The sequence below is a fragment of the Zophobas morio genome, unplaced genomic scaffold (assembly GCF_036711695.1).
Source record: "Zophobas morio isolate AGI-343-1 ecotype UQ-CSIRO unplaced genomic scaffold, CSIRO_AGI_Zmor_V1 ptg000024l, whole genome shotgun sequence".
NCBI lineage: Eukaryota > Metazoa > Arthropoda > Insecta > Coleoptera > Tenebrionidae > Zophobas > Zophobas morio.
The window spans coordinates 12,204,206-12,230,810 of record NW_026972129.1 but is presented as its reverse complement, the minus strand read 5'-3'; the positions used below and the strand labels follow the sequence as shown (position 1 = coordinate 12,230,810).

Below are 26,605 nucleotides of genomic sequence, written 5' to 3'. Positions count from 1 at the left end.
TGTTGAAATATCGGTCGAAAATAAGAAAATAATTGCTATTAAAATAATGGATTTGTTAGTTACTCTGGGTTCAACAAATAACGTCACGGTGGGAAAACCCAGCTTCAACGTTGGAACAGCTACTCGAGTTAACTTTACAAATGTTTTAAACTGTGTAATTCATGTTAATAAATAGTTTTGCAACTTTCTTTTTACTTCCTGAGCGTAAGCAAAGAAAGTATTGTAATCGAGTTCGTCGGCTCTACTTTTATATTTTCTCGACCTTTCATGACCCCTAGAAGACGAAGAAATAGATCTCCCGTTTCCGTCTGTCTATCCGTCTGTCCGTCTGTCCGTCTGTCTGCCATCCCGGATTTTTATTAGACAGATAATCTCCGAAAGTACTGGACCGATTGTTGTGAAATTTTGTATTTATGTTAGGAATATCATGTAGATGGTAAAGGGCTAATTCAAATTTGTCTAATCATCCCCACCAATAATGTGATGACGTCACTTCAAAATTGTACATAGTAAATGGGTTTTAAATTGTACAAAATAACATAGTCCTAAACTTGTCGTTTATGTCTACGAATTTGAAAAAAAAAATCAAAATTATGAAACAACATTTTGCAATTTAATCTGTAAAACCGAATGCTTTGAAATCTTGCAAATGATTTACAGTTATGATAAGCATGATAAATTTTTATTCAAAGTATATTTACTTATCCCCTCCAAAAAATTGATAACGGCACCTCAAAAGTTTGCCGAATAAATCCTATCTAAAATATACAAAATATGATGAGTCTGTATTTGTGATTTATCATTCCATTAATATTTTTTTGGATTTGCATATACAGGGTGACTCAAAAAAATTATCACTGTACATATTTCAAGACCGAGGGATGTTGCGTCGAAACAACTTTTGACCAATTTTTTAAAACTCATTCTTTACCGCACTAGTGCGGTAACAGATTTCTTTATTCAGTAATGCGGTAAAACATTATACCAAAGAAAAACCTGCAATATGATACTTTACAGATTGAAAGTAGATAAAATTATTATTTATTAAAGTATAAATTTTCTTAATAACTCGTAAGTTGATGATCTAGTTCTCTTTCTGATTTTGCAGACATATTCGTTTCATTTTTCGCTGGTATTTATTAAACTTGAACTTATTTTTTACTGTTATGTTTCCAATGAAAAGTCGCAGGTTATAACCAGCATTTTTTTAATTCTCATATAAATAAGAACATAGCCAATGCAAAGAGATTGATTTTCTAGTGTGGTAAACAAGTTCAGTGATCACACTGAAATCACAGGAATTAGTGATAAATCAGTGATTTTATAGGTAACAAGTCTCTTAAGCTAATACATGAATATGTAAGTAAAATTAAATTGTGGAAGAAAATAGAAATGCTTTAGAATATATTGTTATAATAATAAAATTGATTTAATGTAAAATGCATCAGGAAAATATTCTAGAAAACGCTCTTTTTCTGCTCCGTTTTCTGTTTTTAGCGACACTTCAAATTCGGAGCAGATCACAAAGATAAAATTTTATACATGTCAAAGTGTAGTACATTTCAACGGCAGTGGCTGTACAATGAATTAACAGACTTAAAGAAAATACAAGAATAAATTATTTGATGATATTTTGGATCAAGCGAAGGACAACACATTGTATAAGCGTTCATCAGTATGTGATAACAGGAGTGTTTCACTTTCATTGATTGATTTTGTAACGAGTTGGCCAATATCAACTAGTAGGTAGCACTCACTTTGATGGCTTTGGATATTAAAATCAAACATTTTATAAAATTACTTGTTTGACACAGTTTACCGTTTTACGTATACGCGTTATAATATTTAAGTACTAATTTATTTCATATAATCGAGATTTAACCCTGTTTTATTTAAACTAACATTTTGTAAAATATATATTACATGATCAAAAAGTTTTTAGTTTAAATTCTAATCTTTGCTTGCCAAAAATCAATAAATAATAATAACATTCGAAACTCAGGGAACCATCGCCATAACGGTAACTATACCTACTTATTTTATTTTTCAACCAACTCTGTACAAAAAATCTCACTACTGCATTTCTTTACCTTATTTTACGATATACATTTACTTTTTGATTGATTTTCTTTCTAGTCTATTAAAATTGTATAAATACCGGAGACTTGAAATCAAAGTGGAATTTTCAACGTCTTTCATCAAATCAATAATAATTGAATGTTATTTCATAATTTTTCGAAAACGTTAAATTGGTTTTATAGTGGAACATTTTTTAGTTTTACGACTGAAAACACACAGCGTTTATTCAATTATCTCAATGATTATTGTTAACTTTGGTGGTCTCTGTTATACAAGTTAATCATAAAATAATACAGGACAGAAGGCAGCTAGATCGCAGCAACGGGTTTAAAAGAGCGACTGTTTTTACAAACTCGTATATTCTATCAAATTGTTAATTTTCGCGATAGTTTCTAGTTGATTGGGATATTTTTAAACGAGTCTCATTTTATTTCTCTGTCGTCAACGCGGGGCTCAATTTAGTACAATACGTTCAAATTCTACGTGTCTCGATTTTGACGTCGTTTGATTCAAGTTTAGTTTTTTTGAGTTTCGGGATAATAATTTTCCATTCAATACAAATCAGTTTGAGTATTAAAGCGGGACGTGGCCGGATAGTATCTAATTTTTGCTACAGGAATCGATGATGACGGTGATGTACTCCTATATCGTGAAAAAGGACCGCAAAAACACTAATAGCAAAGAAAATGCTGAACAATTTAGAACTGAGGTCAGCTTCAGACTTTCCAGGCACGATAAAAACGGAGGGCCTGATGCTCACATAGATTTCGGAAGTAATGTGTGACTAGAACGATAAGTTTTGCACCTATTTTCACAAGTTGTATTTTAGTGCGCGTATATGAAAAATGTTTGCAACATTTTTATAAACCTGCCAATTCATAATTGTTTGCCATGCACGGAGTTCGCTTTTGTACACCGTATACAATATACATAGAACAAACAAAGTTTCTTTTTTAGAGGTCACACTATGTTGCGCGTTATACAAAGTTATAGGAGTGGGCTAACATTTTTTCTAAGAATAAAATTTTATTAATTAAAAGTTAATTGTTGTTAATCATAATTAACCGTATTAATTAATAGTAATAGTAATTAAATGTGATCAAATATTCTCTAATTCGTGGACTATTTGTTTTGCTTAATCAGTGAATTAATGAATTATTATCATTCATTAAGCTCAATTTATTATACCATTATTACACTAAATTCTCACCGATTATTATTAATCAATTTTTGGTAATTTTAAATTGAAAACCGAAATTTGTTCATAGTACCATATGATAAAAAAAACTCCTGTAATAGGACCTACAATTTATTTTTAAATTTTTATTGAATGATGATGTTGGCAACACCAACGCGTTCTTCATTCTGTTTAACAGTTGCAGTCAAATAACAGTCAATTACAGGGTCAAATGACTGAATTGCCTACATCATTATTTTAAAAATAAATTTCATGGCCTACTAGAAAAGTTTTTTTTTTTTCGTAAAAGCTTCCACAGTTATTTGACCCTTTATTTGTTATTTATTTGACAGTAATTGTCAAACTAAACAAGGAATGCGTTGGTGTTGCCTAGAATGCCTTGACGTATTATGTCGTTTTTAAGAGTGTGTACAAGAAATGACAGCGTCAATATCAAAATAATTTAGGTTATATGACTGATTATCAGAAACACGTGCATGTCTAATTATTAGACAGCGGATTTCTGTCGGGCTACGTCACGATTACAGGTGGGGACGCCCTGGATCGCCGGGACTCAGTAGCGGGTGATACATAATCACTGAATTTAATCGTCACTTATTCCATAAATATAATTAACGATTTATTAATCAAACGGCTTAGTACATGAGAACGGGAATTAACAGCAGAGTGCAACGAAACAGCGTTATTCTAATCTCAAATAAACGAAGTGCAGCCCGTAACTGCAATGAATTCCCATCCCGTACGAGCCGTACCGAGTTTGGCCTTGCCTAGCCCGACAGAAATCCGCTCTCTACTAATTATTGTGAAATTTCGTTCATCTCGACGGGTTTTCGGAATGTTTCTAAAAAAATTTTAGCAATCCGCCTAGCTGCGATTTTTTGTAATTTGTTATTTTTTGAAGTAAAAAGTGAAAATATTTTTTAAAATGCACTGCAGTCTATATAATTTTCCCTCACATAAGAAGACTATTAGGCTTTGGAAAGAAAGTTTGAGGCATCCAAATTCTAAAATTGGTTCTACCTTCAAAATTTGTATTCCTGTTTCTTAAATACTTTGATCAAGAAAATTTCGTCTACGACTTAGAGTTAAAAGACAACGCTCTGTATCTAAATATTTTAGAAGTCAAGATTTTTAAGATAAAGCTCCATTAAAAATTATCAATTCAGAAGAAACAATTAATGAAAAAAATATCAAAATTCAAAATTGACTACCCACTAAAAACGCGCAAATCGAGTATTTACAAAAGTACTACTAAAATTTATTACAGGAGAAAGAAGGCGAAATTTATTGTTTAAAAGAAAAAATTAACAGTTTAAATTTAGAGAATTTAAAAATTAATGCCAAACTGGTTGGAGGTAAATTTGGAATAAAAGAAGAAATGATTACAAATTCAGTTAAATCAAAAAAACCAGTCGAGGAGGCGCCTCGAGACTGTAGAAAAAGCACTGTCGATTAAATTTTCTTGCGGTTCTCCAGGCTATGAATCTTTAGTAAAATTAAATTATTTCTTGCCATCTTTACGTACATTACGTCGGAAAATAGAGCGTATCGAATTCTACCCAGGTGTATTGCACAAAACTTTTTATTATTTAAATTTAAAAGTTAAAATTTTTAAAGATTATGAAAAAGATTGTTGTTTATATTTAGATGAAACGACAAGGCACACTAGTGTTGTCAACATAATTATTTTAAAGAAAAATTGCACGGCCTCTCTTTGAAATGACACAACAAAGATCAACAGTTAGGTCTTTTAGATAATTATTTTACCATGGGAGTGAAGTTTTACCGCAGGACAGGAAACAACCTGATTTAATATTATATCATTATCATTATATTGTTACGTTGGACGGGTATTTCAAATCCGCGTGGGTTAAACTCTACTTTCCGCTCAACTCGATTCTTTAATTAAATAATGGATTTGGCTAGGCTCTACTTCCGTTGTCTGGACTTCACGAACTCGTCGTCACTGCTTCTAAGCTTGTTCTGGAACACCCATTGCCACATCGGTTTCTACGCTTTTCTTTAGCGAACGCCGTCCAGCCGCCGTCACGGACGATGGGTCACCCATCATCGCCGCATATACTATAGAACCCATAGGTGTCGTACTGGAGTGGCGTATGAGTTTATTTCGTAACAATATGATAAATAACAGGTAGCTCTCAAGCAAAAAGTGTCACTGAATGTTGATGATTTATCAGTTTCTGCTTCAAATTTGAAATAACAGATTTAAATAGTCTATTTTTATTGTAATCAAGTAGCTTCAGTATTGCTTATGTATTAATATTTATAATAATTAATAACTAATAACTTTAGGTTTAATTGACTTTTTTGGATTTAATTTCATCCTTGGAATATTACTCACGTTTATGTTAGCCATGTTGAAAATATTTGTATAAACTCTGTTAAGGGTTTTTTAGGTATTCAGCAAAAAATTTAATAAATACCTTTATATCTGCATACGCATTTGTTATGGATACTCTGGGAGTTTAGTAAGTATTAAAAGTGAATATTTTTTGTAAAACGTACTCGTAAATAGTAAAAAAGTAAAACTTTGAAAAGCTTTGCAAGGAAGCCACGGCTTGTAATAGAAAGCACCGCTCCGGTAAAAACCACAACAAACATTCGCTTCCTGCATCTCCATAAAAACGATAGGTATTAAAATGATGGTATGTACAAGTACAACCACGCTATTTTGCATTATTTTTTAAATCTGCTTTATACATTTTAACAAGCAATAATGAAATTGACTTTATATTATAAAAAATCTTGATATTATTTTTTCATATATTTCAGTTTTCTGCAGATATTTTCGTAAATTGATACAAATATTATTTGAAAAATATAACAATACATAGACACGATTTATCCTCTGGCAACACGAATTTATCAGCAGATAACAAAATCAGTGAAAGTTCAGTGACTACGCGTGATGTCAACTGTCTGTAGCACGTATTGAAAATTTTTAGATGTGGGTTTCGGAATCCGCATATCATTTTTCAGTCGGTTGACTGACGCTAAAAGAAGTGCTTCCTCAGATATGGTCCCCCCTATTAACAATATGTAAAGTTAGTTAGGCAGAACATTTTCGTGTCTGAACCACAAGTAACAGCGCGCAAAATAGCAGTTATAAAAATTGTCCATTTTGAATCGAGTTTGAAACAATATTTATGTAGGAAGAAGCCTTTCATTTATAATGACAATAATTTTTTAGCTCATTGGTATTATAATAATAAAGTTGCAAAATGTTTTGTTAGTAGGTACCACGCAACCCTACATTTTTTTTAATAAGTTTTACTTAATTTTTAGTTTAAAACAATATAATACTGAAAAAGTCATGCTATTACCTTATATTTCATGTTTATTAGAACGAACTAAGTATGCACTTATTATATTAGTTGTATGTGCAATAGCTGCTAAATGGTTCAGCCGACTTAATAATAAGCAATAAATTTTATTCTCGTTCACATCGTTACTAACAGGTGCTGTTTGAAAAGTTATTTAATAAAATACTCAAGCCTGTAATTTTCTCTTCCAACAAAAAATCTTCAGGTCGTTTCAGAAATTAGTTAAGGTCAGGAGAACTCATATAACTTCAGCTTTAGTGGAACGAGGACGATTACAAAGAAATAGGACGAGATACCAGATGCTTAGGTGCAGACCGCAGTGAAAAACAATGAGTCTGGGGACCTCGACCATTTCATTAATACTTACAAAGTACTCTAATTTTCTTGTGTCTGGTTATGAAGAGAATCCCGTTTTAAAATGAAAAGTTAAAATTAGACAAGTCTGAATAAAACCGATTTTTATGCGTCTGATGGTTAAAACAGATTGAGTATGGATTAAGAGTTGGATTTTTACAAATTTCGTGTGCAACATTGGTTGTGTTTTCTTGTAGGCGTCCTGCTATTGTTGACATTTTAAATGTGTCTTAAATTGCTCATATATTGAATTAATGTCAACATTTATTAGAAAGACTTTTGCGAAGTCGAACAGAGGCGGTGACACTTATTAATATACAAAACGTCGTTCCTATTATAGTTTAGTATTGCAGAGCGTATTTTCGATAATATGCTTCTTTTGACACTACATCTTTCTAAATTACAAGAAATACATTGTCTCAGCACATGGTTTTATTATTTTTATTTTCGTGAGCTTGGAAAGCATTGTAACAGGGTCCATCCGATGAGTGGTTAGTTTCATGTTTTGTCGATATTTCATGACGCCTAGAATACAAAAAAGTGGTCTCCCGTTTCCGTCTGTCTGTCGTCTGTGTCCATTTTTATTGGACAGATAATCTTCGAAATTACCGGACCGATTGTAGTTAATTATTTGTATGTTGGGAACATCGCGTAGATGGTAAAACGCACACCCAAATGTGTCTAATAATTCCCACCAACAATTTGATGATGCCTCCTCCTCATCTTGCGTAGTTAAGGTTATCTAAATTTTATGAAATAATGTACCCCCACACTCGTGGTATATGAATCCACCTTGATTTTTATCTCAGTTACTTTATTAACATTTTTTGTACAGTATTTTCCACGTGGTTTATGTAATGTTTTGTCGTCGCTTGGAATTGATGACTGGTTCTCGGATTTAAGAATTATGATTTTTTCTCGATACCTGATTTTTTCTAAATTAACACAAAATAACCAGGTAGGTTATTCAACAAACTCCAATAATAAATAATCAGATGCGTTTATGCACACAACGAAATTAGTTATTAGCGCTAATAAGCTTTGCAGGAGCCGCCAATTAATGCAGTGTGTGTAAGATTAGCTGCATAATATATTACATGTTAATAATTGCAAAACAGCGTAATTTTCAATTAACGTAGTTGAAAAAAAAATCGGACTTGTGTTTGAATCCCATCTTTAGAAACTTTTTTTTCACTTTTTTCATTTATTTCGTTTATATTTTTCCTAATTGTGTAAAATCATATTTTATAATTTTTTTTAATTTAAATAACCTTAGACCAATTTTTTTTTCGTTAGGTTTATTTCCTTTTCGGAAACACGCTTTACCCACAACTGTTTATTTTTTCTCTCTACAAATTAAAATAATAGCTCTACACATACATTAAAATTATTTTCAACTATACAGAGTGTTCTGTTTTTGAAGGGTAACACACAACTTTTTTCAATTGGAATACCCCATATATTTTTCGGGGCGATAATATTTCTGGAGAGATAATGGTACACGTTTTGCTGTGGTATAAATAAAATTGAGTCTTAACATACTGAGTTTTTGACAAAAAATTAAATTATTATTATTTTGTATATTTAAATTTGATAGTTATTGCGACTTTTTATTTTTTTTTGAGAGACACCAATATATTGAAAGAATTACGAGTAGAACAAAATGTAAGCTAGGATGCAGAATAAAATACAGCGTGTTATGTTTTAAAATTTTGAAATATCGTTATTTGAAAAATACATGGTGAATCTCTGTTTATCTCTATTTATTTCTCGTAAAATATTGTAACATAGATCTTATAAATAACATTATTTTGTTCTGTTTATGAACCCTTGCATTGCGAAAAAATTTAAGAAAATGAGAATAACATGGCAACCTCGCATTAGAATTTCAAAAATAAACTATACATATATATCATTAAAAAAAAAACTAAGTTGTGATGCTATGTTTCAAAAAGAAAACAAAAATAATTCTAGTGTATGCCTCAAAGAACTGTATAACTTTAGTCTCTGTTTTTTTTATATAACTAATAATTAATGATGTATGGAGGACAGTAGCCTTAATGACTCACCCTGTGTATATAATAATTTTGGAACGCCGTTTGCGACTTTAAGCAGGTTTTTCAATTTTCAGTTTTAATTACTTTAAATGTATTTTAATTTTCATTTTGACAATTTTTGTTAATTTGTAAAGGCTTGAAGATGGCTTAACTACCATTTAAGTGTCGAAAAGATAAACAGCCAAAGAAGAGACAACAATCAACAAAAGAAATAAAACCATTGGCAAAATAGTTAATACGTCTCGGCAAATAAGATTCACTTAATAAAACCCGCTTTAATTTATTTGCTTTCTACAAAAAGTGTCCTAGTACACATGCCTACGTAAATCAAAGATAATTATCGGTGTGTCTATTCGCAGTAAAACGTAAGACGTGATTCAACGAATGCTGTGTTAAACTAATTTAAAATATATATCTTCAATTTATTTGTGACTCAAGTATCTCCTGTTATTTGCCGTAGCTGAAGGCACAGATGGTTCTTTATCTAAATTAAGTCCACCACATAAATTTTCAAAGATCAGCGGTTTAACTAAAAGAACCCTCCTCCTGAATAAGCAGGAGCCGTTCAAATTTCACGGTAAAAATTCGATATTCCGCATTCAAAGTCTGCCTTGCAAATGTTGTTTCGGGATTTTTATCTCTCGCTGGTTCGTCGCGATTGTTATTCATTGTTCTACTAAATCTGTTTCTTTAATTTAAGCGGTCGTAAAGATCCGCTTGTTGAATTTACTCCTACTTGGGAAAATCGAAGCAAGTATGGGATTTAAGAAAAGGTGGTAGAAGCCTAAATGAAACTGAACATTGGAAAATTACCTGAGTGCCGGGAATGATGTCAGTAGATTGAATCCTGTGGTAGAGTCGACAAGTGGATGGCTCATACACTGACACTCCCCAATCGTGGAAGGCAAAAAAGCGGCGCTCTTCGTTAGGCGAAGCTGAAATCAAATTTCCGACATTTACATACTTATTTATTGCGTTTGACGAGCAGTTTTCGCTCTACTTACTGGGGGTGGGCTGCTCTTGTACGACCAAAGAACTTATGTCTCTCGTTAATCCACCTGAGATGAACAGAACGTAATTTTTGGAGGGTTATCGTGTTGTATTTTTTACCTATATTAGTGGCTTGGCACATGTAAGCCCCCGTATCAGCGAAGGCTATATTCCTTATTTTTAGAGCGGTTCCATTACCGACCACCTGATATTTCCTTGGATTTTCTAGCCTAAGGGTCTCGTCATTTTTCAGCCATTCTACCTGAAATTAATATCCGCAACTATAAAATGTCATATAAATTTCATAAAAGCTTTTTCGTGTAAGTGAAAGGTGTTTCAAATGTAGGGTAAGTGGTTATCTATTAGAAAGGCACGTTGTCTTGTCTCGTTTAGTCTGTGTTTTAAAAATGGAAAACGGTAATTGCTAATTGTGCTAGTCGCAGAAGCAGCTGTCACAAATTGCGAATGCATCGTGTGCCTTTGTAATAATTTGCATATAACACCCCGTCACATTCACCCAAGATACCTTAGAGCAACCTATATACATTATGCCAAGTATGTTTTACCCCACATGCATTAACCACACGGAAGTTAGTTCACATTTTCACGCAAAGTTTATGTACATAAAACTTTATAATATGAGTAATACGCAAATACTGAGTGAGTCTGTCCGTTAAATTTATTATTATATGTCATTTATTAAACTATTATACTGTCGTCTAAAAATCTTAAGAATGCCATTCTATTTCAGTATAGAGAATGTGAACACATTATTGTCGAATTTGAATGTAAACATGTGTATGTTTGTGTGTATGTATAGGTAAACAACTGTTAGTGCTTGTAATTTTGGTTTTAGTGGTGGTGTTCCAACAAGTACATGCCTCATCAATAAATGTAGTGCTTTTAAAATGTTGCATTACGGTGTGCTATTGTTAACGATAAAATGGATTTAAAGTAGTTCACCTGTTTGTTCTAAACAAATCTCAAAAAAGTTTTATCAATAAATTTTAAATTATTTTTGTAATGTGATTTTAAAACTATAAAATTCTCCAGTATTATACACGAATCCAAATCAGGCAATATACTTTTTGCTTGATGGGGTCTGCGAATATTTTTATCAGAACAAAAAAACATTACAATACATACTGGTAGTGGTAACTATATACAAAGTTCTGGCTGGAATGAATAAAATTTGAAGTAAAATGAAAAAAAAGTTTCCAATGAGTATCAAAAATAATGAAATGCTAAGTAATTTTGAAAATTAATTTTATCGATCATAAAATTAAAAATTAAAATAAAATAATTAGTCTCCATTTACTTTTATGATTTTTACTTTCCTTTTGAATACAGTGTTGATTCCGTACAAAATTCATAATACCGTTAAATGACGTTTTCTTGAAAACTCCTCGGACAAATAAATTTAATTTTTTAAAACACACTTTTTGACGTATTTTTTTTAACCAGTCGTTTTTTTTTAATGGCTACCCCAACTTTTTCCTTCAAATTCCGATACGTCTTTTTATCAGTAAAATGGTCATAGAAAGAAGTTGGCACCTTACGTAAACCTTTTTTGGGAAAAAATTCCATTATATTTGCAAAAACTAAAATTAGATTTCTTTTGGAAACCGCTTGTTTTTCTGAATTTATTAACGTATCATGCTTCATATCAAACAAAGTCCGTCACTGTCTATGATTCTAACGCATTATTTCACGAAAACACACTTGTTTATATTTGGTTTGGAGTGCACTTGTCCTTAGGAGACGGACAGGGGCGGCTCATGAGAAGTTGATGAGGTAAGGCACTAGATGTTCCAATAGCTAAATATATTGTCATGCTTGCGTTTTCAGTTCACATTGAAATTTTTCCGCAAAAAAATAAAATTTTAAAGACATTAAAGAAGTCAAGAATGTGTAGTTGTTTTATGCCAGAAAACCAAATTTGTATTTGATTAATTATATTACCAGGAATTTCGATAAAGATTTGCTGAAAAGATCTGTTACATTTACACTTTAGAATGTTTCGACAGTAAAATATAAATATCAAGTTTTCCATAAATTGTGTTAAAAAATGATCATTTTGCAACAAATTCATAGCTCTGAGGATATCTGTGAACGAATCTACTTTGCAAAACATAATAGTTATTTATGTATCAAGTCAGTAAAGTGATTTTTCTTTTACTGACGTGGTACATACAACTTTATATCGCCAACCTTAAACACTTATAATTAAAAATAATGGAAATATTAAGACATATAACATTTTATTATGACAGAGTAAACAGATAGTAACAACAAATACAAAAGAAATCTATCTACTTTTTACTTGATATATTAACTGTAAATGTACAACCTGACGCATTATGAAAATTAAGTCTTGAAGTCGAAGGAGTTTGAATTGAAAATATTTGAGGATTACGAATATGCTAATAATTTGATTAGATGAACCTTGAGTAAAATTATCATTGGTAACAAATATGTTGTCAGTTTGACTTTCACTTAAAATCGTCTCTGAGATTTTCTTTTTATTCAGCACAGATTCCTCAGCAATCGTGTCGCTGTTCCACCCTCCGTGGCGTTTTAAATTTTCCTTACTGCCGATGCCGCCTGCGTTGGCAAAGAGATTGGCAGACGTTCGACGGAAACAATGTCCCGTATAAAGTGATGGTTCTGGTAAATGCAAATACTTGGCAATTTTGGTTGGTATAGTTCTAAAAGTATGGATCCCTACCGGATGGACTGTGTATTCGCGATTTCTATATGTTAGGAAAAATCGGTCGTCCGGCGTCTGTTTAGGACGCAAAGATAAATATTTGTTAAATACTTGTATGGACTTTACTTTTTCTTCAAACTCTGAAGTGATTACAAATAATCGAAGTCTGTTCGAGTCATTTGAACAACTAGAATTGTTTCTTTATGCTTTGTCACTTACTTTTAAAATCAGAAGTTCATCATTACGGCAAGCCCCAGCAATGCCAAACACACTAATCTAAAATAATTATTACATTCACATCAAATTGGTTTTAAAAAGTTTGCATAAATTACCGTCTCATCAAGTAGATTTCATCCGGCGGATTTAGTAAAAATTTAAGTTTTTCATCTGATGAAAGAGTTTTAGACTTTTTTGGAATATGGTTTCTTTTTTGCTTTAAAAAAGCCGCAAGTTTCTTGTATTTACTAATGTCGACGTCATTTTTTGCTGAAAGGGTTGCTTTTACCGTGAAATAATACGACTACATTGACGAAGGAGAATGGGTATTCTTATTTTTCCGGTTTTAGGGTTAAAACCGGAAAAATATGCCAGCAAAACGTTTTCACTATATTTTGTAAGTCATACTGGCCATTGTATTTTTCGACTGATTTTTGTGGTAGAAGTTCGAAAGATGCTCTAACGGCTTCTTCTGAATTTCAGGCGGTTCTTCTTATAATTCGCGACAGAACTTTTGCTGTTGGAACTGTGACAGTGACAGACGAGTTCTATTTAACGTCATACAGTCATGCTTATGTTGACAATTATGAGCGGCAGGTAAATTGTTTGATTTCTACAGTAAAATAAAGTGTTTATTTACTTTCGAAAATCGCTATGGTAATGAATGGGTCTATTGACGGTTGGCAATAAAAGATAAAGAAAAATTGTATCTTTTTCAATTAATACCACTTGTCGGTGCATTACGGATAGCCTACATATTAAACGGCATCAGTTTTGCGTACACTCACAGGCAAGATTTGAATCTGTCCATGTGTGGTATGTTTAAGTGCACCGTTTAATTATAGAAACAGCAGAAACTACCTACTAAGATGAGAATAACAATAATTTTCAACGCTTTTTTTAAATATTGGAAAAACCAGAACGAAGGACAAATTAATTAATTAATTAAGCACACTCGGCTTTTTTCCCAAAAAGTGTAGATAAAAGAAACAAAAAAAAATACATGCCACAGTCGAACATGCGCTATTTTTATGTTACACACTCTAAAGTAAACAGGCTACGCGATAAGTTAAAATAAACTTGTACGAACATTGCTTATACTAGCAGAAAAAGTTGCTGTAAAATTTCTATTTTTTTGCGAAAATTTGGATGCTTCGAGGAAAATCTGAATACAGATTCATAAAAAACAAGTGCAGGAGTATGTTATTTTATAAAATTTAAATCCTACTTATTGTAAAAAAATTTGAGGGGATGTCATTACATAGGTGGTAGGGATCATTAGACAAATTTGGTTGATGTACCATCTATACGATATTCCTAACATACGTATAAAATTTGACAATAATCGGGCCGGTAGTAGAATAATCTCCTAATTATCTGTCTAATAAAAATCTGGACAGACGGCAGAAAGACAGACAGACAAACAAACAGACAGACAGACTGACAGAAACTGGAGATCTATTTTGTCGTACTCTAGGGGTCATGAAACGTCGAGAAAACATAAAAGTAGCCAATCGCTCAATGAATAAGATTACTTTACTCTCAGGAAGAAGAACCTTTTTTTTTAATTTTTATACGAAGAATCTAAATCTATGAAAATATAAATATGTAGGTCTTTCTTTTAAAAAATGCAATTTTGGTGTGTAATTTTTAAAAGGGACCCCTGGAAATCTGAAAATAATTTTAAACTGGGTTCTATTAGATTGCGTCAAACAATTTTTTAATAGTTCCCGGTAATTGCCTAATCCCACAGCCAAACTTTCTAGTAAGTCTAATATAGATTGCTGATATATTTATTACCATTTTAAAGTCACTATCTATTTAGTCTTGCAAAGTTTTAGAAAAATATAGGGGAGTACTATTTATTGATGGCCGGTTTTAGACCACTTCATGCAGATTACGTACTGCATTCTATCGATTTTTATTGAGCCTAAAATCTTTAGACCCACAAAACAAAAGAGGCGGGACTCTTGTCCGGGAAGTAGCTGTTTCTACTGGTCTAGTCATAAAAATTGTGCAATATTTATGACCAAAATGATAATGGAATCTAGGGAGTCATTACCCGCATCACTAATATTTCATTATATCCCACTAATTTAATGCAATTAATCCATTGTTACCTATTAATAACGAAATGAGTAATAATAAATGTACTTGTGGTAAGATAGCGGAAGAGCACAAACTTGTATGCTGCTGTGTAAGCAAAAAGTCCTTTAAGATTGAGTGCGTGGGTAGTGACTCCGTTACGTTTAACAGAATTGATGAGCATTGAAAAGGCAGTCCATGAATTTGAAGCAAGACAAAAAGAGCAAACAATTTAATGGTTTTTGGTATTAAGGAAGGAGAAAACTTAGCTAAAAAAGAACAAACTGAAAAAGATGTAAATTTTTAAAAAAATATGTTTTCCACTGTAGGTGTCTCAGTTTGTGAGAATGAGATAAGTCCTATGAGATGTGGTAAATATGATCAAGGTGAAACTTGTGTACGATAGTCGTAAACTTCGTGATAATGAGGATTTCAAAAAAATTCGAATCTCAACCGATCGTACTCCAATGTAACTTGAACTCTATCGCGAAGTGAAAACTGAACTGACCTCAAGGCTTGATTCTGGTGAGACTAATTTAACAATAAAATATATTCGTGGCGTCCCAACAGTTGTCATGAAAAATCAACCAGCAAACTAAAATTGCCCAATATACCTAGTTATAATAACTGAATCTTGCCTTTATAATTCCATTTTTAACAGCGAGCTCTTTCCTCATTGTTATACGATAATGCGTAATGATAGGAAATTTTCTTCGGTTGGTTGTTCAACTGGTGGCGGAGTTCTGTTTGCTACTTTAAATAACTATAACTTTCAGAAAATTGACACTACGCATATTAGCAATCTGGTACCATTGGTTGATATCATCATGTGCAAATAGATCACGAATGCCGCAGCTATTTTTTTTTTACTGTTTACGTACCACCAGATATATCATCAGCTGACATGTTTTCTTTTACTGAAGCACTTACACGGATGTTATTAGAACATTCTGTTTTATAATAGGTGATCTCAACCTGCCACATTTCTCTTTAGACGCCGATCGTCACATTGCTTGTGCAAAAACTCGCTGTTCTGTTGATTTTTGTAACCTCTTAAACTTAACTCAGTTTAATGGTGTTGTTAATCGCAATAACAATATCTTGGATCTAGTTTTATCAAATACAAAATTTGAGACAACGGTTCATCACGAGCAATTCTCACTGGTTAGGGAAGATCATCCTGCGTTGTCAGTAAATACATTTATTGAATTTTTTGATCCCATACCGTTTCCTTCTGCTACTAATGTAAGATACAATTTTCGTAAAGCAGATTACGTCAAATTCTATTCTAATTTATTAAATGCTGACTGGTCGCTATTAGATGCACAAAATGATGTTAATGTAGCTTTGGGAAAGTTCTATGATGTCGTTTATCAAATTCTTGATAATTCTGTCCCGAAAGTTGTAAACTGCAATGAAGGCAACAAGTTTCCTATTTGGTATAATAAAAAAATAATAAAGAACATCAAAATGAAGCTATACTTTAGAAAAAAATGGAAATGCTCTGGATGTTATAGGCATTATGCAGAATTCAACCGCCTGCGACTACTGACCAAACTGCAAATTTCTGATGCTTATAAACTGTTTACCCAAAAAGCTGAGCAGTCTTTGTAAAAATGCCCCAACGATTTTTGGAAATATATTCATCTTAAGAACAAAGAAACGAGAATTCCTGGTCTGATAAAACATGATGATAATGTATATCGTAATCCCTCTGAAATTTTTAACCTCTTTGCAGCAGTGTTCTCAAAAGGTTTTTCTGGCAAAAAGCAACGTATCAAATTGAAGACATCTATTATAATTTACCAACACTCTCTCTTTCTGAAGTTACAGAGTGTCAAGTCTTAGAGAGTATACGAAAACTTCCAGCCGGACAGACATGTGGTAATGATCAGCTACTTTGTTTTCTAGTAAGAGACCGTCAAGCAATTTTCACAAAACCTTTATAGAAAATCATAAACTTGTCGCTTCGTTACTGTGTACTTCCTGAAAAATGGAAAAATGCGAGAGTTGTGCCGGTATTTAAAAATGGTGATCGCTCAGATGTAAGCAAATACAGACCTATCTCAATTTTATGTTACTTTGCTAAGGTATATGAACAGCTCCTCTACAACATATATACAATGCTGTCAAGTCATGTTTGTATTTCACAACATCAACATGGATTCATGACTAACAGGTCGAAGTTGTAGACAAGGGAGGACAATTGGATGTCAGATATGCAGACTTTTCCAAAGCCTTCGATAACATCGACTATGACATCTTTCTACAGAACTTGAGCAGCTTTGGATTTACTTTGAAACTTATGAACCAGATGTTTTCTTATCTGTCTAATCGTTCGAATTTTGTCTTTTTTAAAGGGTTTGAATCTGATAATTACATGTCAAGATCTGGAGTTCCATAGGGGTCTAATTTTGGGCCCTTGCTTTTTAACTTGTTTATAAATGACCTCCTAACATCAGTAAATTGCAGCACACTCGCTTATGCAGATGATGTCAAACTTTTTTGCCCGATCACAATATTGAGGATTCTGCTCGCCTTCAAAGCAACTGGGATCACTTGCTTTGAAGGAGTGATTTTAATAGACTTAGACTGAATTTCGATAAAAGTTGTGTGTAGAGAGCGGATTTATAAGCACAAAAAAATTAAGAATAAGCGCTTAAATAAGCACAACATTTTCAATAAAAAAGTTTTATTTTAAGCAAAAAAGCATTAAATAAGCATAACACTTTCATTAAAAAAGTTTTATTTTAAGCAAAAAAGCATTAAAAACATAATCATATTACAAATCAAAGAACACTTCTTAGAACTTTGGATAAAATATTATTACAATAATCCTAGACTTTATATACTAACCGACATTGAAAACCGAACACCAAGAACGAGTTGGATTTTTTTGACCAAAGTTCGTATATAAGTTAGATATCAGTAGTACAAGAAATGATGAGAATTTGGATCGTATCGGTAGTACAGTTTGTCTGTACCATAATTTTTTTTGTTCAAACCATGGAAGAAAACATCAGCTCTTGTGTGGCTATTATTGTCACTGTCATCGAATTTGGTGTTGGTGGTTCTGTATTATTCTGGTGAGATGCCTCCTGCACGTAGACGTCGTAATTTCAGTCAACTTAGCGAGTTTGATGGAGGAAGGATTGTGCGCTTGCGAGAAGCTGGAAAATCGTTCCCGGAAATTGGAACCATAATGCAGAGGAGCGCAACCACATTTTTAGAATGTTGGTGGGCATGAACAGAGGAAGGTCGACAATGAAGTTCCAGAGGCACAGGTGGTCGACAGCAAACAACACATCGTCAAGACAGCCATCTTCGACTTTTAGCTTTAAGAGACTGTTTTGCAACTTCCCGATCAATTGAAGATAATGGTTGGCTTAGACAGGACGACTAGTCACAGTACGAACGATTTCCAGGCTAATATGGTCCTTTGGACTTCTCTTGTATCGTCCTCATTATGTGCTTCCGCTTAAGGTTGCACACCTCTGTGACCGGCTGCTCTGGTACAGAGAACGACAGCTTTCGGAACAACATCATCTTCAGTGATGAATCCTGGTTGTGTTTGGCAATGCATGACAGTCGGGTAAGGCTGAGAAGACGAAGAGGAGAACGGGGCAATTTGCAATTTGCAATGGAAAGACATCTGCATCGCACTGTGGGGGTAATGGTATCGGGTGCTATGGCGTATGGAAGCAGGTCACCTCTAGTCTTTGTTAGAGGCAACATGAATGCTCATCGTTGCATCCACGAGATTGCAGAACTCCATCTTTTGCCATATCTTCAGACGCTCCCAACCCCCTTTTTCAACAAGATAACGCCCGTTCTCATGTTGCACGCTTTAGTTTAAATCAATTTGAGTCAATATTTTGCCATGGCCACCCCGTTCACCTGACCTTTCACCCATTTAACATCTATGGAATTTAATGGGTAAAAAGCTCACAAAGTTAATGCATCCTCCACAGACCCTAGAAGCTTTACGACATGAGGTACAGCTCGCATGGGATGCGGTATCTTAGCCGGATAAAGATCATGTTATCAGATCCATGCCAAGACGAGTCAATGAGTGCATACGTCTTAGAGGTGGTCAAACCCGTTATTACTAAAAACTTGGTTCTTCTTTGATTTTTTAACTTGAAATTTTCATCGATTGGTCACCGACCCTCTGTAAATATGTGGTGTTAAAATCATTATAAAATTCTAACTCGTTCTTGGTGTTCGGTTTTCAATGTCGGTTAGTATATTTTACACACGTATTTCAGTTTTCTTTAAAACAATTTATGATTGTAATATGTTCCAAGTTGTCCACTGTAAAATTTTTTCGCCGATCATTTAAAATGTGTTTAAAATTGGAGAATGTGCGTTCAACATCCACACTTGTTGGCGCAAATTTGAATTTTACAACTAATGTTGAATCTAACTCCAAATTTTCCACCTTCTGGCCTTGTAAAACACGAGCAACGTCGGAAAGAACACCGAAACCTGCATTTTTATTTAACACTTCGTCAAGTTTTTGAGATACTCTAGTACCAATATCACCCCTTACTGCGTTTGCTTGTTGTTTAAATTCTTTCACTAAGTTTATGGCATCTACCAACAACATGTTGGGTTTTTCTAACTTTTCTATTACCTCACATACGAATTGATAATTGCTTCTTAGAAAAGCTAGATCTTGTCGCAAATCTTTGTTTTCCAAAATATTTATACAATCTTTAATCGATTGAGAAGAATCTTCGCTAAACTCCGTAACTACTTCCTCAAATTCTTTGATATATTTGTCATAATAAAATGTGGCCTGTAACCATGTTCCCCACCTCGTTATAATCGGCTCTGGGGGCAATGGTATGTTTGGAAATTTTTCCTAAAAAATCTTTTTACCATTTGCCACTAATTTATTAACAGTAGGAAACTGCAAACGTATTCCTTCAGCCACTCTGTTTAGGTCGTGGGCAATGCAAGTAGAGTGAATTAAATTGGGGTACAATATTTTTAGATTATTCCCTGCTTTCAACATATAACGAGCTGCATCCGAGATCATCAATAAAATTTTATTCGCAAAAATAGTGACGTAAGACTGTCATCTACAAATCTGGTAATCGTATTGCCATTTGTTTTATCTAACATTTTCAAACTTACTACATACCCTCGACTAGGGAAATTTTCATTTAAGATTCCAACAATTAAACTTGCCACGTATCTTCCACAACTATCGGTTGTTTCATCGACAGCGAACCATAAATAATTATCTCCAATGCGATGTTTAATTTCGTTGTAAACTTGCTGAAACACTGGGCCTACATAATTTTTTCGGAGAGTACTTTCAACCGGAATATGTCGATTGCAGTGTTTTTCAAGGAATTCTTGACGAGGGCCTTTCCCCAATTTTTTTAAAGGTATATTGGACTGGATCATCATTTTACATAAATCGAAGTTAAACTGAAACTGCTCATCTTTTGTGGAAGTAGATGCAACAGATTCATGTATGGTCTGCTGTTTAATTTTAGAAACTTCAAACATTTTCTTCCTTTCTACATGAAGAGTCGTTCTGACATGTTGCGTCACGTTATATTTTTTATCACTTTGAATCTAAAACAACGTACATATACAGGATTAACAAAGGAAAATAGATAAAAAAAAATTAGTGGGCTTACGGTTTTCACACAAGCTCTGCAGAATATTTTGTTATTTTCTAATTTTAATTCTGGAAAATCCCTTATCCACTCATACGGCGTCGATTTTACTTTCGGCATTCTTTTAAAATATTAGTAATATTACCAAAAAGAACTCAACATGTAACAAGGGAGAACCACGTATAACACTGTACTACGACAGATGCGATAGACTGATGGTTGTGAAATAAACGGTTCATTTACTTAAAAGTTTCCATTAGAAAAATTTTAAGGTAGGTAGTTGGGTACAATAATCCTTTTTTCTAGAAAATCTTCAACGATCTTGTCGCAAAATGCCGAAAAAGAACATCTGGTTAAAAGCCTTAATTCATTTTCAACGGAAGTAAGGATTTAAAGTCATAAAATCTATGGAGTATTTTTCCAATCCTATAATAAAATTTTATTACCCAAACGACCGGAACCTATTCACAGAAAGGGTCTTGAGTAAGTGTACTTCAATGGTCAAGTCCAGGTAAAATGCATACTATACGATACGGATAACTAACAAGTATTTGTCATCTCGACAAGGCCGGCATTTGAACAAAATATGCATTAAAACTCATATTCGTCGAAAAAAGCAATAAATAAGCATATAGGTTTTAATATGCATAAAATTGAAAAAAAAGCAAATAAGCATAAAAAAAAATGTGTCAAATGACTCCAAATTGTATCATAGTTACAGATATAAAAAAGTTTTGAAGTGCTTACATTTTTCACAAAAAGCATTAAACCTAGAAATCCGCTCTCTAGTTATGTGGTGTCATACACAAAGAAAAAACATCTTCTAAGGAATTACATAATAAAGGGAAGTCTTCTGCAAAGGAATGAGTATATTAAAGATCTTGGAGTCACTTTTGACTGCAAACTGTCATTTGTTAATCATATAGATTCTGTTTCTAAGGCTGCGATGAAAATGCTTGGTATCATTATGAGGAATGGCAAAATGTTCAATGATATCATGGCGTTAAAAACCCTATATTATGGCTTTGTTGTCACTAAACTAGAATATGGTTTGATAGTATGGTCGCCATTGTATCTCTCACATCAGCTTCGACTGGAGAGAGTCCAAATAAAGCTCTTAAAATACATCTCCTTCAAAATTGATGGTATTTATCCGGAAAGAGGAATTGATAATACTTAGTTCACTACTACAAAGACATGGATTCAGCTCATTGTCTGACAGGCATGGCTTACAATGTTCGAAGTTGATGCTAAAGCTCATCACTAATAAGGTTGACTGTCCATATATTACGGGTTACGTAAATTTTTATGTCCCGAAACATGCATCACGTTATGTGGAGACGTTTCATTTGGTAATACCAAGAATTAATATCATGAAGAACTCGCCAATGAGTAGAATATCATATTTTACTAACATCCACTATGATGATATATTTCATATTGCACACTAACTGTAAATTCTTTTGTATGTGTTTCACTCATTATTAAGTTTTTTCACAATTAATAATGAATTAATTAATTCTTATTTTGTTAATTCCATTATACTATGTAGGTATTATACAATGTGTTGTCCTATAAATAGTGCATAGTGTTGGGCAATAAATGCTATTATTATTATCATCAATATAATATATTTTAACAATTTTTCGTGTAACATCACACTTATTTTATTAAAAATCTTATTAAAAAGTATCCCAAGGATGAATCGATTATAAATTATGTTGCTCTCCCGAAACTCATTTACATAAACACGTACACAAACAGGAAAAATTCGAACACATTAGACGAAATGACGTTTTTTTTTTGTCTCAGAATCTGTTAGTTCGGTAGCAGAACCTGAATAGGGACATAAATGAAAAATCTATTCCAGTGTCTAACCGATATTCCACATTGTAAAATATTGTGGATACTCTTTCTTGACAGAATACCTGTGCAATAGTTCATTAAATATTGTTTACTTAATGCGTAGTGATGCGTGTAAATCTTACGAAAGGACATATTAGGCAAGGTATTGAATTTCCAAAGGCTTCGGAAAATAATCATGAAGGATTTATTATATAAATCTTGTCGTGCTGCCTTTATCGGAATTAAAATTTAATTTATTTTTTTATTAAAATTTGGTTACGAATCGAATCTTTTTCTTAAATCCTCGTATTCTTTTAAAATTACATTTCTCTCTTATTTATTATTTCTTGAAACCTGTTAATCTTTTTCCTGAAAAATTTGAACTGTGACATTTCAGATTATTTTCATATTTCCTTTAATAATAATAATTATGTTGTTTAATTAGTAGTGCAATACGAATTTCGCTGGAATTTTATGTTATGCAGGATACTTCCTCTAATCGTAAGAACTGTATTTAGGTCTAAAAAACGGAGAGATCAAATGATTTTTTTTATTTACTTACAAAACTTTTATGAAAATCGTGACGTTAATTACCCAGATAATTACAATTTTCTAAAACGCTTAAGGTCACAGTTTAAGCATGCATTGTAAGTTGTAAGCATTATTTCAAACTTTGTGAGTTGGTGACATTTCATATTAGTTTCTGTGTTTGCTAATGAAAGTGCATTTGGATGCTGGATCACACCGATATACTGCAATTAGATAATTAAATTTACGCATGTTTGTCACTGATATAGGATGCACAGATTTTCACTGTGCTTTTTCAATAAAAATACATCTTCAAGAGTGCGACCTCTTGTTGTTTTAGTTAGCATTAAAGAAAGCCAGTAAGAATACAACGAGCTTTATACTACAGTGATTTAATAAGTTTTAAGCAAAACTGTGGTTGCAGCAGTCAATGCATATCAGGTCACGAAGAAAAAAGAAAAACTCACAGTTGTTGTACTTAGCTCCTCTCGCATCAATCATATTCATAATGAAGCAAGTTTTATCAAAACATAATCAACAAACGGTGGGAGTGGTTCCTTATGAACTCTGATATAGAGGTAAAAATTGTAAATCGTTACCTACTACAAAACCTCTCTTTTATAGGAAAAAGTATCTCCATGTGAGGCACGTGTAGATATTTACGTCTGCAATGAGCGAACAAAGCCGTATGGATCAGTAATATGTATTAGCATATTATGTTTAAAAATTTACAGACATTTTAATAACACAATAATTGTTCAAAATGTCAAATTTCAGTAAATACGAGCTTTAATTTTGTTAGCTAGGTACTCAACAATTGGTTTTCAGCAAAGGAAATAACGAAACAAAAATACCATATTTGACACAACGTTGATACTTCAGGCCAAAAAGGTCCACTGTAGGCTATAATCATGTATAGAATGACCAAACTTACAACTTAAAACTTAACCCTGAAAAACTGACATATGTAAAACAATGGAACAACACACCCTAAAAACTTTTTAAGTTCTGAAATGCAGCGATGGTATTTCCATTGCATTTCTGTAATGTTGGAATTTTTATATTTGTTTTCAAGGCAAGCCAGTGACAAAGAAAATCTGATGTGGTGCATTTTTTGCGGAGTTTAAATATTTCCTCTGTTGCGATAGCTGAGTATTTAAAAATTCATCATTCTTTAAATCTCGGAATAAATTGTGCTGAGTTTTTGTTGACTTGATTCAGCATTATTTGTGTGCTAATTTTTTTGTTCATTTCATTAACACATACATACTTATTCATTGGTTGTGTAGTTAACAGCGACCGTGTAAAGTAATTATGCTCACGATTCGTTGCAGATAATATTTGCAGCTAACAGCTCAAAATAAAAATTACGCCGAGGTAAATTTTAAACACTTGCGTCAACATCATGTTGAGATTCGTTTTTGTGTTTAGCGACCGTAATATTTAATTTAAAAGTTTTGTTCTGTTTTGCGAGTTTCACAGAGTTAAGTTTTAAGTTGTTATGGAAAAGCATTCTTAGACGTGACTGGTCAGGCCTACTGTCCCTAGTCTCCGTAAGCTGAGCGAAAAGGTCAGGAGCAGGAGCATCATCAACTTTAAATTCTCTATCCTTACTAACTTAAAATAAGCTGAAAATTTACAGTTATTGCGAACCACTACTGATTTAAACAATTCTTGACGCTTTTGCAACATATTAAAAATACAATGATTTCAAAATTACTTAGTGTTATCCTTGAAATATTACCTTAAGATTTGCAGCTCTTAAAAAATTTTAAAATCGATCAGTCGTTGTGTTAATGCTTTACCACTACAGTTTCTTTGATTGTACTTAACAGTAAACAAAAATTTAGAATGAATTAGGTCACACATTATTCAATTTGTCGAAATTATTTATCATTAAGATTACACCATTCAAGCCATTACATAAAAAGATTGCATATAGCCTATTCTTTCTTGTTTTAACTCTGTGAATTTTTCAGTCACCAGACGGTTGAATTGGGGAATAAATTGAATTACTTTTTTTGATATCGTGAGCGTAGCTAACGCATTGAATCTATCTTGACCCATTTTGTTTCTTAAAAGGCTTTTTATACTTGTGAAGGTTGAAAAGCACCATTTTCCACGTTTGTCAAAGAGAACTACGGTATATTTTTGGAAACCTGTTCTGAATAAAAAGTTGCAGTAATGATAATGCCCCAGATGCATTTCCAAAATCTGCTCAAGAAGGGTTTCATATATGGAAAAAAAAGATAAAATGAATTACTACAAATTGTAGCTACTTTTATTCTGACAATTATTAAATCAAGAGTTTTAGTGCTGGCGTGAGTTGTAGGCACTTATTTTAGTAGAGAAAACTTAACACTGAAGTGACCTTTTAACTTATGGTGGAGATCCAGATTAAGTTTAATAACTGAGTGATTAAAATTACAAGTCTTTGAAACTAGCGGAAACTCTGACTTATTAAGTTTTCTCATTTTACAAGCAAACACAATAATTATAACAGTGTCATTTGCATTCGTAAATGTGTTGTCCCTTGTTGTGTGCTTAGCATCTTGTTTATGTATAAGAACAGTATGATGAGCACTAATACCTTTCCCAGGATAATTTCAAAGTCTAAAGGACTGTATACTCGCCTGTAAATAGTTAATTGCTACGTTAGCAATTTAAATATAATGAGGTTGTCTTCGTTTTGTTGTTGGGTGTCTAAAATTCACAGCATCGTAATTAAATAGGAAGGCAGTGTGCTAACAATTTTGTGTTTGTTTGGGAAAACTCGACAACAACAATTTGTGTAACCTAAAGAGATGAATCTCAATATACGTTTTTGATGAAATAAATGTATAGCGGCAGTTAGAGAAAAAGGTTTTCCTTTTTATGTAAGTATTATTATTCGCATAGGTCCATGAACGTTGTGCTTTTTTAAACATCTTGAGAATGTTATAGTATATTACATATCGAAGTGGAAAGTGTTTTATTATTTTTGAGAGAAAAGATAGAGGAGCGAAGCCCCGAGGTGATTAATTATTTCTCGAGAAAAAAAAAAAAAGAAATTTTCCACGAGGTTTTTATACTGTTTTATTGACAATTGTTTTAAATGGCTTCAGAATAAATTCTGAATTATTTTGTTTTAACAAAAATGTTTCAATTTGAACGTAATACGCGTAAGTCAGCAGGCGTTCAAAAATGCAATCATAGGAAATTTAAAATCGCATTGCCTGGAATTTATAGGTTGGAAAGTGGACACTTTTCAACCGATTAAAAAAATAAATCAACAAACAATTGTTCATTTTCCAAATTTTTAAAATTATATTATTATATATATTATTATAACGCTATTTTGGAGATGTGGTGGGTGTGTACGAAAATTTGCTTCTTATATAGGTATACCGTATTCTGAATTGCGATTTAGAAGTTTATTCCAAAATCGTAAACATTTACAATACCGTGTTTTAGATATACAAATTGTGTTCTAAAAGCTTTAGGATCTGTTTTGTGTAGGTGGTAGCCACACTGACATAAGATAAGTCAAAATCTGGGCACAAAAAGTAACAGAATTAATAGAT

General features: G+C 32.7%; 1 protein-coding gene across 1 annotated transcript in view; it reads right to left on the bottom strand.

The window, feature by feature from the left end:
• The window catches only part of LOC135135185 (follistatin-related protein 5-like), a 344,450-nt gene that overhangs the window by 13,814 nt on the left and 304,031 nt on the right, over nt 1–26,605 (bottom strand). Inside the window, exons 11-13 of the mRNA XM_064064188.1 lie at nt 10,143–10,284; nt 10,037–10,090; nt 9,846–9,967 (exon numbers count right to left, since the gene is read on the bottom strand). Of these exons, the coding sequence (XP_063920258.1) occupies nt 9,846–9,967; nt 10,037–10,090; nt 10,143–10,284 (318 nt within the window). The remainder of the gene's footprint in view (nt 1–9,845; nt 9,968–10,036; nt 10,091–10,142; nt 10,285–26,605) is intronic.